This window comes from Bidens hawaiensis, unplaced genomic scaffold, assembly GCF_021521415.1.
Source record: "Bidens hawaiensis isolate Kalapana, Puna unplaced genomic scaffold, B.hawaiensis_p1.1 tig00009443_1, whole genome shotgun sequence".
In the NCBI taxonomy this organism is placed as follows: domain Eukaryota; kingdom Viridiplantae; phylum Streptophyta; class Magnoliopsida; order Asterales; family Asteraceae; genus Bidens; species Bidens hawaiensis.
The window spans coordinates 835,601-847,795 of NW_027491698.1; the positions used below are offsets into that span (position 1 = coordinate 835,601).

The 12,195-nt window shown below is 35.9% G+C and overlaps 1 protein-coding gene across 3 annotated transcripts; it reads left to right on the plus strand.

The window, feature by feature from the left end:
• The first annotated feature begins 1,795 nt into the window (after positions 1-1,795).
• On the plus strand, positions 1,796-5,247 carry LOC143532340 (disease resistance protein Roq1-like). 3 transcript variants are annotated; one of them, XR_013135158.1, is made up of 3 exons: positions 1,796-2,465; positions 3,178-4,674; positions 5,130-5,247. XR_013135158.1 is itself a non-coding variant. In XM_077027421.1 (2 exons), the coding sequence occupies exons 1-2, from the start codon at positions 1,939-1,941 to the stop codon at positions 4,214-4,216; spliced, it is 1,566 nt and encodes a 521-aa protein (XP_076883536.1). In that variant the 5' UTR covers positions 1,796-1,938; the 3' UTR covers positions 4,217-5,247. The 3 variants fall into 3 exon arrangements, 1 of the variants encoding a protein (XP_076883536.1); XR_013135159.1 differs by having other exon boundaries at positions 3,178-4,297; positions 4,384-5,247; XM_077027421.1 differs by having other exon boundaries at positions 3,178-5,247.
• The last annotated feature ends 6,948 nt before the right edge of the window (positions 5,248-12,195 follow it).

Sequence of the window (12,195 nt, forward strand, 5' to 3'; positions counted from 1 at the left end):
AAATTTCACAAACGAGGGGGGCCGGGCTCAAAATTTCGGCCGAAAAAGGCTAAACTTACACTACGTATAAGAATTTCGGCCGAAAACGGATAAATTTACATTACTGCGCAAAAAAACAAGGGGGGCGGGGCCACCCCGTGCCTCAATGAAGCTTCGCCCCTGGGTATAATCATATGTTTAAGTTAATTACTAGTATTAAACTCGCGCGATGCTGCGGCGATGACAATATGTTTAAACGATTTTTAGTAGTTACAAGACATGCAATAATCAGATCATAAAGATAACAAATATCAAACCAATATTAACAAATGATTAAAAAACATATTCTTTTTTGAACATATAATCAAATGTACATTTTTTCCCTTGAGTGAGACTTAGTCATTTTGTTGACATCTGTAAATAAATATAAAAATAAGTTGAATTCTCAAAAACTTTTTAAATGAAATAGCATAAAATACAATAATACATATGTGTACCTCTCTTAAAAAATAGTAGACAATAAAACTCGAAAAAATGGTTTCATAACCATCATTGTGTGTGTATATGATACATCAACCAGTGACGAATCAAGAATTTTTTCCCATGAGGTTCACTGTTCGGGGGGGGGGGGGGGGGATCAGGCAACCCCACTAATTACGTCGTAGATCTAGATCAGCCCTTGAAATCAACTTTCCCAAGACTCGTGTTTGCAATCTTCATAAACAACAAAAGATTTAATGTCCACCCAGAGCCAACCCGTTTGGGTTACAACCCGTGATAACTCGAACGTGTTTTAACCTATCAAAGTCGTTGATCGTTGACTAAAATCAACAAAAAATATTTAAAAAAAAATGATCGAAACTCACCAAAATTTATACTTCTTTTTAAATTGACACGAATTCATTTTATTTTATCCCATGCACATTATATTTGGTAAATCTTACATCGGAACGTCAACAAAAATAGATACGTCGTGATTGTAAAGTTGAAATTTATTAAAATTTATATATACAAAGATATAAAAGAAAAACAAAGAAAATATAGATGAATATATGGGTAAACTTAAGGGAGTGGAAGGATAATTATCAATTAAACTTACAAAAGTTGAATATAATTGAGGGGTTAAATTTGTAATTATATTTGAGGTTTATAAGTGTATATTTGAGTTGTACTATTATGCTTAATTGACTTGTACATTATCATAAACACCTCAAAAAAAATAAAATTTACATTGAAACGTCGATAAAATTAAGCACGTTGCAATGGTAAAGTCGGTTTTTTTTTAACACGTAATATATTAAAAGATATAGAAGAAATAAAAATTTTAAATGAATATGTCAAATAAGTGGGTAAAGTTAAGGGGGTTTATTTGTAACTACTTGATAAATTGACAAAGTTTTGTTGAAGTTAAAGGATCATAATTGTAAATACTTTCAAAACTAAATATTTGTAACCGTATATGATGTGTAAAATACTATACTAACCCTAAAATTTCAATCTTGTATGCATTAGTGATTGTTTATTATGCATTAGTGATTGTACATCTTAAAATTTAAGAGGTCATTCACTTATGCATTATATATAATAGAGATAGAGATATATTATTAGTATTAGTTAGAGGATAAGTGATAGGGATCCTTGTTATAGTCTATTGAGTCTATGATAGGGATTATTGTAATGAAGTTTTAAGTTATCTTCTTGCTTAACAGAATTGGAGAGTTCATTCCAAAACTAATCGTTTTTTACTCAAATACGGTTATATCAACTCATCCCCTTGATTACTATGATCTGGGTCGATGGGCATCCTTTGGTCCGTTGAGTGTTTTTAGTCGATCATTTCTTTTTTCCTTTTCGGTTTCCTTATGTTGCTCTGTTGGTCACTGGTCAGGGCATGCTAATTAATAGAAAAGTGGACAAGGCTTTTGAAACTTTTAAGAAGCAGCTTGCACTACTTTAAAAATGAATCCACCCTCATTATCTAAGAGGAAAAGGGATCAAAGTTTTCTTGACGATGAACCCGAATCATCATCTAAAAGGCCAAAGAATGACGTCTTCATCAATTACTCGTTTCAAGATATTGGCAATACCTTCATTAGTCACCTTCGGTCAGCGCTTATTCGCAACAGTTTTACCACATCCGACCACACCATGCTCCCTGTTGGTCAAGATATGCGTATAGAACTGTTAAAAGCTATTGAGGAATCTGAGATGTATGTTGTTGTATTCTCTCCTGGTTACGCTTCTTGTAGAAGGTGCCTCGATGAGCTGGTCGATATCATGGACAACTTCAACAAGTTTGATGAACGGAAAGTTATTCCGGTATTTTATAAGGTGGAGCCGTCTGATGTTAGAAGTCAAAAAGGTCCCTTCATTGAAGCTTTCCAAGCTCACCAGACCAACACTAACTTAGATCCACATAGAGTTCAAGAATGGAGACAAGCCCTCAAAGATGTCAGTCAGTTGTCTGGTCTTACCTTGCAAAATGGGTAATTTTCTTCACCCTTGCCTTTAGTTGTTGTTACAAATAAGTTTTAGTTCCTGTGTAGTAAATAAAATGATAAAGACCAATATGGCCTATGTATTTTCCCAAAAAAAAAAAATTCGCGTTTCTATGTTTGAAATATTTTGACTAAATAGTGCTTTTAAACTGAAATGCCACTAAATTTGAACTTATGTTGTCTACACATTAATATTTTATTACTGAAGTATGCTAGTAAAACCGTAAAATTCACGGTCTATAATTTTACAACGTAAAGGTAAAAGACAGGAAACCCGAGTCCTGCAACTTACAAGTATTAAGTGCATTTAATCAGTACAAAAATCTAATGCACAAGTAAATGTGAAACTAGTACAAGCATTTCAAAGGAAAACGTTTGAATAAAAAAACCTCAAGTATCTATTTAATACGCGTGAAAAAAATTATATAACTTGAATCGATTATAGGTAGTCGAAAGAATTTATCTTACAAGTAACAGAAACAACTTAGGAAAAGAAATAATCGTTCAACACAAAGTGTTTTCTCAATTTTTTAAAAGCATAGAGCAAGTGTATGTCATTGTAAAGGTTGATGTGTTACGCAAGTTTATATTCATCAGTAACAACATTGACTGAAAGTAATTAATAGGTCAGGGCATGCTGTTTTTAAAGATGATTCATATATACAAGGAAATTGATGAATTTCTCTCTGAAATTTTGCAGGGACGAGGCGAAATTTGTATTGAAAGTTGTAGAAGAACTTGAGAAGATGCAAAGACCACAAGAGTTGCATGTTACAGACCACCCTGTTGGGATAGGATCTCAAGCAGAAGAGCTCATCTCAACATTACGGTTAGACCAAAAAGATCGTGTTTTGGTTGTTGCAGTTTTTGGCATAAGTAGAATAGGTAAGACGACTATTGTAAAAGAGGCGTTTAACAGAATTGCTCCAAGTTTTGATCTTAGTTGTTTTCTTGCGGATATTCATCACATCTGCCAGATTCCAAATTGGAAGGTTAAGTTGCCAAAGGCGCTCATATCTTGTCTAACTCATGAAAATAGGTTCATAATCATGAGTAATCATAATGAAGCCGTTTCAAAGATAAGAAGGTTGGTAAGTTGTCGAAAAGTTCTTTTGGTCCTGGATGATGTTGATAACTTTCAGCAGGTGGAATCGTTAGGTATTTGTCCTAAATGGTTCTATGAAGGAAGTAGAATAATTGTGACAACGAGGGATAAACGGTCCCTTGGTAACATACAATATGTACCGTACCATACAATGTTGTTAAACAGAAGGGAATCTTTCAACCTCTTCACTCGGCTTATGTTTGTAGGAGACAGCCATGTTAACCCAAAGTTTATAAAAGAAGTTGTGAGTCGTGCTGGAGGGCTTCCCTTGGTTCTTAAGGTGTGGAGTAGCCATTTTAAACAGTATGAAAGGGAACAATGGCCAAGCATATTGGAGACACTGAAAGGAATCCCGCATGGTGATGTTCAAAAGCAGCTCCAGTTGAGCTATGATTCACTTACTCCAAGACTCAAGAAGTTGTTTCTCGATATTGTTTGTTTCTTTAATGTTGCTTTTGATGATGAAACGAATGATATGGATTTACTTGTCACGGCATTAAAGGATGAAGACTCAAGATTCTTCCCAAATAATGAAATTCAATATTTAGTTGATAACAGTCTTGTTGAAATAACATCAAACAACCAATTTATGATGCATCGTGCGATTAGGGAAATGGGACTAGAAATTGTCTGACAAGAAAATGAAGATGAGCCCGGTCAACGTACTAGATTGTCAGATCCGAGGGATGTGATGCGGGTACTGACAGAATGTTCGGTATGATATCTTTGTGTATATGATATTATATGTACATTAGCCAAACACTTACTAGCTATAACTCTCTTTCTTCATATTTTTAACAGGGAACAGATACAGTTGAAAGCATTTCAGTGGCATTCTTAAAGGACACGCACGATGTAACTCTGAATGCTTTTGGAAAGATGAGCAATTTGAGGTTGATTTATGTGTGGATTGATGGCTATGCTCATAGTTTATCTTTCCATGATGAAACGGCTCACTTATGTTTCAAAAAGTTGAAATACATGCACTGGATTCGCTTCCCTTTTAAAAGCTTGGACAATTTTGATATGTGCAATGTTGTGGTTCTAACTTTGACAGAGAGCAGATTGGAAACACTTTGGGAAGGAATCAAGGTATGACTTTGTCATTTTCCCATGCCCTTGGTTATACTTATTTGCATATTTCAACATATTCTTATCTATTAAAAATTAGAACAATAGAACATAGTTTATAGTAAATTAAATTGGACTAACGGGAAAATTGGAGCTCAGCAAACCAAATGTTACAAAAACTTCAAAATGATTTAGATATAAGTAAATATCAGACCATTTTGTATATAATAAAATATAGATGATAGTCAATTGTAATATTGCTCATTATACATAGAGACCCAATGTGACCCTGTTCTACACATTATACAATGCAATCATTCCCTGGTTTTACGATAGGGAAACAAGCCAAGTTGCTCGTGAGCTACTTGAGATCAATTCGCTAAGCTTGAATCGAGTTGAGCTTAAACGAGTTCGAGCCTGAATGATATACAAATGTTATAATGCAGTGTTATATGTATTTATTTATGTGTTTCTAGAGTCTGAAGAAGCTAAGGATTCTCGATGTGAGTCGTTCATACTCATTAACCAAGACTGGCAATTTGTCTGGACTTGAGAATCTTGAGGAACTGTACTTTCATGATTGCGGTCGCTTAAGAGAGTTGCACAGCTCTATTGGTGATCTTCAAAAACTTGCCATCTTGGATTTAAGGTCAATCAGACCGTTAAAGAGGATCCCTTGGGAAATTATGGGCAAGCTAACATCCCTACAAAAACTCATTCTCGGTAACGTACATGGTCCCAGACCTAAATTAGATTTTGAGGAGGTTCATGAGCCTTTGCTGTACTCTTTACAGAAATGCCCCATAACAAAACTAAGTCTTTTTGGATGCAACCTATCAGGTGGAGTTGTAAGCCTACCATGGTTAAAACACTTTAACTTATGGGATTCCAATTACTCTAGCCATCCTGATAGCCTTCTCCAACTCCATCAATTGAACACAATAGAGTTTCAATATTGTAGCCACATACAATCGATTCCAAACCTTCCTCGGACCGTTACATCCATTAAAGTATATGGATGTGGAAGTCTGGTGAATCTTCCTTGTAACATTTCCAAGTTAAAACCTCTAACAACACTTCACTTTAGAGACTGCCCCAAACTTGGAAGTGAAGACCCTCAGTTTCTCATGAAGGTCACGGGACTAACAAACTTGGGTGTTTTAAAAATGGAAAATTGTGGTGTCTCCCATGTAACCAGCGAGATCGGGAATTTGGTGTTATTAAAAAAACTAAACCTTTCAGACAATCCATTTTCTAGCCTTCCTGACACCTTAAGCAACCTTTCCCAACTGCTTTACCTCAACATAGAGAGTTGCGAGCAGCTAAGGCGGCTTCCAGTTCTTCCTTCAAACTTGACAAAAATAAATGCATGTTGGTGTCGTTCATTAGGTGCAATGTCGTCTGTCTCAATATGTACTAAAGCGTGCAAGGTATCATTTCCTTCCTAGCACATTAATTTTGTATCAACTGTTTTCTTTCATTTCCGTGTATTATATATGCTGCTTGCCTGCTTGTAACACACTTTCGTTTTCCCAACAACAGGAATCACTCTTCGGTAATGAGTTTATGATTATTCTCTCACGGGAGAAAAAGGCTCCTCAGTGGTGCAGTTATCAGAGCACGGGACACGTTTTATCTTTTGTAACACCGGTTCACCTGGCCAACATCCGTGGTATCATCTTATGTGCAAACATCTACCTAGATTTCTAAGAAAGCGATATTAGCATTGTTCCTAAAATATATAATAAAACAAATAACACAAGCCATCGTTTCAAAGCTTATGCAAGGCATCCTTCTACATCAGACGCGTTAAATAATTGCATGTGTGCCATGTTTTATCCACTTGATGATACAACACTTTTAGTGGAACCAGGTGACTCTGTGGCAGTGGTACTCAAACTTTCTCGAGGATCGGTTTTGGGTTGTGGGTTAGGTCTGATATATGAGAGTGATATGGTGGATTGTAATTTAGCTATTCAAACTATTACTGAACCAAATCCCCTCGGAGATAGCCGACAAGTGTCAATTCAATTGAATGTCATTTCCAACAATTCACATGGCAGTGATGATCTCTTTCAGATGAGGAAGATTATTCCCATTCAGATGATGAAGATGAGGTTTGGTATAAACATATATAAGTATTCCTCATTGTAAGATATATATGTGATTCATGAGGTGTCACATTTTTGTTTTTAGTTTTCATTCTAATTTCATATAGTTTTCAAGATATTAATTGGACTCTTGATATAACTTGTTGATTGAGCCTCTAATTGAACACTCAGTTTTCTCATAAATCTAATGTTTGTTTGACTGGTTGAAAAATTCTGGCTTTTATAGTTGTCTCTTTAATGAAAAATAAAGGTCAAAGTAGTACATATTTATGATACAGTTTTTTAGAAATAGATCATAAATATGTATGAATGATGTTTTTGACCAATAGAGCATATTATAGGGGAGTTTGCAAATTAAGTATTTATGAGACCGTAGGCATAATTTGAAGAACATGTAAACAGAGAAAGAAATTTGAATAATAATTCGAATCTATGGTCATGTAAGTGTTTTAAGACGTGACAAACAGATTCACAATTTCTTATTATGGATTAGTGAGTCTAACACAACAGCGAAATACGTGAGCCCACCTTCAAGCCATGGAGTTGAGACTACAAGGTACAAGGACCCCGAATTGACCTGTTTTACCCGTTCAACCTCTTTGACCAGTTAGGCAGTTATATACTAATTTTCACTTTGGACCAATGTTGTAAATGTAGATTTACAAAGTTAAGCGTGTGTAATTGTGATCTTGTATTGTTGAATAATAATATTATGTACAAGAGTGTTTATATACTAGACTATATTACAATTAGATCCCTCTACTATAATTATTGTAATATCTAATCTAACATGTCTAATATTCCCCCGCAAGCTGAGGCCGGGAAACGACCTGCAACTTGGATCTTAAAAACAAAAATTGATCTGTCGGCAACGGCTTAGTGAAGATGTCAGCAATATAATCATGAGTTAAGATGAATTGTACACGTAACCCCCCTCGAGCAAATTTTTCCCGGACAAAATGAAAATCTACTTCGTCATGTTTCGTTCGGGCATGAAAAACCGAGTTAGCCGAGAGATAAATAGCACCAAGATTGTCGCACCAAAGTGTAGGAGCGGACTTAGCAGAAATACCAAGCTCACGTGATAAGGCTTCAAGCCATGTAAGTTTAGCTACACTGTCAGCTATAGCTTTGTATTCCGATTCGGTAGATGACCGAGAAACGGTACATTGTTTGCGAGTCGTCCAAGAAATCAGATTAGACCCTAGGTAAACAGCAAAACCCTCGGTGGAGTAAGCTTGAAGATTATTCCAATGGGCATCAATGAATGCATGAAGAGTAGACCCAGAAGTGTGCCGAATAAGGAGACCATAAGCACACGTACCAGGAATATATCTGAGAATAAGTTTAACCGCTGAACAATGGTTCTCAGTAGGAGCATGCATGAACTGACATACGCGATTAACAACGAATGTGATATCCGGCCTTGACAAAGTAACATATTGCACGGCTCCAACTAACTGTCTGTATTTGACCGGATTAGAAAACAAGGAGATGTCGTCTAAAGATAACGGAACAGATGTGCTCATCGCGGAAGGAGCCGGTTTAGCTGTGGATAGATCAGCTCGTTGTAAAAGTTCCGGAATGTATTTCTTTGTGAAAGAATGATATATGAACCTTGTTTAACAATTTCCACTCCCAAATAATAATCGAGATCACTGAGGTCTTTAAGGGCAAATTTGGTACTAAGTTTAGCAATAATCTTGTTAATGGCATCCGAGTTGCTCCCAGTCACAATTATGTCATCCACATAATGTAGAAAATAGATAAGTGTACCAGACAATAAATTTTGGATGCATCATGCAATTAGAGAAATGGGACTAGAAATTGTCAGACAAGAAAATGAAGATGAGCCTGGACAACGTACTAACGAAAGGGATGTGATGCGTGTATTGACAGAATGTTCGGTATGATTTCTTTGTGTTTATGATATTATATGTACATTAGCTAACGCTTAAGTAGCTATAACTCTCTTTCTTCATATAATAACAGGGAACAGAATCAGTTGAAAGTATTACAATGACATTGTTAAAAAACATGCAGGACGTAAATTTGGATGCTTTTAAAAAGATGAGCAATTTGCAATGTCGTGGTTCTAAATTTAACAAAGAGCAAATTGGAAACTCTTTGGGAAGGAATCAAGGTATGATCTTGTCATTTTTATTTCCCATGCCCTTAGTTATACACATGTGAACCTATCTCAACATTTTCTTATCTATTACAAATTACAACACTAAAAGTCTAAAACAGAGTCCAGAGATAATTTGGACTAACATAAAAATAAAATATTGGATCTGAGCAAACCAAATGTTTCAAATATAAGTAAATGCATAGAAAAGGAAAATTGTGTATCATGTGGGGTCCTCCTCTCTTTTTTTTTTAATAATTCAAAATTTTATGTTATTTATCTATAGCTTTAAAAAGCAAGATGTCATATTTTATTACAAGCTGATTTTTTAAAATTTTAGTATGTATTATTTTGTATATGTTTCAATGATTATTTAAAACATATTAATAATGAATTTTGTAAAGACGAGGTTAATAAGAGTACATTATCCTAGGGGTGTAAATATTAAACCATCTTGTAACTAACAAAATATAGATGATAGTCGATTGTAATATTGCTCTCTATATAGAGACCAGTGTAACTCTATTCTAAACATGATACAATGCAGTCATTCCCTGGTTTTATGGTAAAAAAACCAAGCCGCTCGTAAGTTACTTGAGATCAACTCGCTAAACTTGAATTAAATCGAGCTTAAACAAGCTCGAGCCTGAAAATAAGCTTGTTTAATAAATGAGCCTGAGCTCACGAGCCTATTGTTTTTATATTCTTTATTTAATACACACACACACAATAATAATTATTATTTGGCGAGCCTGAGCTCTCCTCGATTAAACGAGCCAACCTCAAGCCTACATGCACTCGAGCTTGGCTTTTTGTTAGTTTATGGAATTAACACGCGCTCGCTAAAAACTTTAACTGAGCCGAGTTTAAACGAGCTCAGCCCGAGTCCGATCTTGTTTAATAAACGAGCCGAGTGTGAGCTTGGTTTTCTGTTTGCTTATAGGATTAACTAAGGGTATTGATTTAATTAAACTAAAACTATTGATTTTGTTAGTTTATTGCAACTCCTTAATTAATTCATCATGAGATTAATTGTTTTCCATTTCTATCAAAACAATTTATTAGGGGAAAAAAACTCAATTTATTAGGCGATATCTTAAGGGGTTTTATGGAAAATAGAAATCGAATTATGTAAAACCGGTCGGTAGGGCTGTAAACCGGACCGGACGAGACCTTGTTCATGTTCACCCGTTAAGCTTTTGTCGGACAAACGGGCGGTTCACGAACACTCTACCAAACGAAAATTCTTGTCCGTGTCCGTCCATTAAGGAATTGAGTTTGTCCGTATCGCTTTGTGTCCGTTCGTTAATATTGTAGACGGACGCTAATGAACAAACATACATAAATGACTCTAATGAACAAACGAACATGAGCGATTACATATTAATTTTAAAAAGTATGTTCATTACCGGACGTTTACGAACACTACTGAACGAACGCGGCCTCTGTCTGTGTTCGTCCGTTAAGCTTACCAAACGAAAATTTTCTGTTCATGTCCGGTTCGTTTATTAAACGGAGGAACATAAATGAACTTTCGCCGAACGGACGTCCGGTTTATTTACAGCCCTATCGATCGGTGTAGAATGTTCGCAATTAGACACCTGAGTTTTGTTGGGGCAGCATTGTGAGGGATTGACATCTGGCACTTCATTCTCCTGTTATATATGTATACACACATATAAATATCAACTGTGTGGACAAATAAATAATAGAAGCAACATCTTAATTTTATTTTAAAATATACATATATAAATGTTATAATGCAGTGTTATATGTATCTATTTATGTGTTTCCAGAGTCTCAAGAAGCTAAGGATTCTCGACGTCAGTAGTTCAAGGTCATTAACCAAGACTGGCAAATTCGATGGTCTTGAGAATCTTGAGGAACTGAACTTGTGTTATTGCAGAAACTTAAAAGAGTTGCACTACTCTATAGGTGACCTTCAAAAACTCGTTATCCTGAATTTATCCTCATCCATCCCGTTAAACAGGATCCCTTGGGAAAACATAGGCAAGCTAGCATCTCTACGACAACTCTTTCTCTGTAACGTATATCGCCCAGCAGGAATTTAGGATTTGATGAGGTTCCCGAGCGATTGCTGGACCCTTTACAGACATGCCGCATAACAGACCTAAGGCTTTTTGGATGCAACCTATCAGGTGAAATTGTAAGCCTACCATTGTTAAAACACTTCAACTTATTTCAATCCAATTTCTCTAGCCATCCTAATAGTCTTCTCCAATTCCGCGAATTGAACACAATACACTTTGGATATTGTAGCCTCATACAATCGATTCCAAACCTTCCTGGAACCGTTACATCCATTAAAGCAGAGTCTTGTTCAAGTCTGGTGAATCTTCCTTGTAACATTTCCGACTTAAAATCTCTAACAGTACTTAACTTTAGAGACTGCCCCAAACTTGGAAGTGAAGACCCTCAGTTTCTCATGAAGGTCACGGGACTAACAAACTTGGGTGTTTTAAAAATGGAAAATTGTGGTGTCTCCCATGTAACCAGCGAGATCGGGAATTTGGTGTTATTAAAAAAACTAAACCTTTCAGACAATCCATTTTCTAGCCTTCCTGACACCTTAAGCAACCTTTCCCAACTGCTTTACCTCAACATAGAGAGTTGCGAGCAGCTAAGGCGGCTTCCAGTTCTTCCTTCAAACTTGACAAAAATAAATGCATGTTGGTGTCGTTCATTAGGTGCAATGTCGTCTGTCTCAATATGTACTAAAGCGTGCAAGGTATCATTTCCTTCCTAGCACATTAATTTTGTATCAACTGTTTTCTTTCATTTCCGTGTATTATATATGCTGCTTGCCTGCTTGTAACACACTTTCGTTTTCCCAACAACAGGAATCACTCTTCGGTAATGAGTTTATGATTATTCTCTCACGGGAGAAAAAGGCTCCTCAGTGGTGCAGTTATCAGAGCACGGGACACGTTTTATTTTTTGTAACACCAGTGCACCTGGCCAACATCTGTGGTATCATCTTATGTGCAAACATCTACCTAGATTTCTACGAAAGCGACATTAGCATTGTTCCTAAAATATATAATAAAACGTAAAACACAAGTCACCGTTTCAAAGCTTATACAAGTCGTCTTTCCACATCAGTCGCGTTAAATAATTGGATGTGTGTCATGTTTTATCCACTTAATGATACAACGCTTTTGGTGGAACCCGGTGACTCTATGGCAGTGGTACTCAAAGTTTCTCGAGGATCGGTTTTGAGTTGTGGGTTACGTTTGATATATGAGAGTGAGATGGTGGATTGCAATTTAGCTATTCAAACTG

Bases quoted from the DNA above. Each gene is read 5' to 3' on its own strand.
- LOC143532340 (XM_077027421.1), top strand. From the start codon at position 1,939: ATGAATCCACCCTCATTATCTAAGAGGAAAAGGGATCAAAGTTTTCTT. The intron at 2,466-3,177 runs GTAATTTTCTTC...GAAATTTTGCAG, and splicing joins GGTCTTACCTTGCAAAATGG to GGACGAGGCGAAATTTGTAT.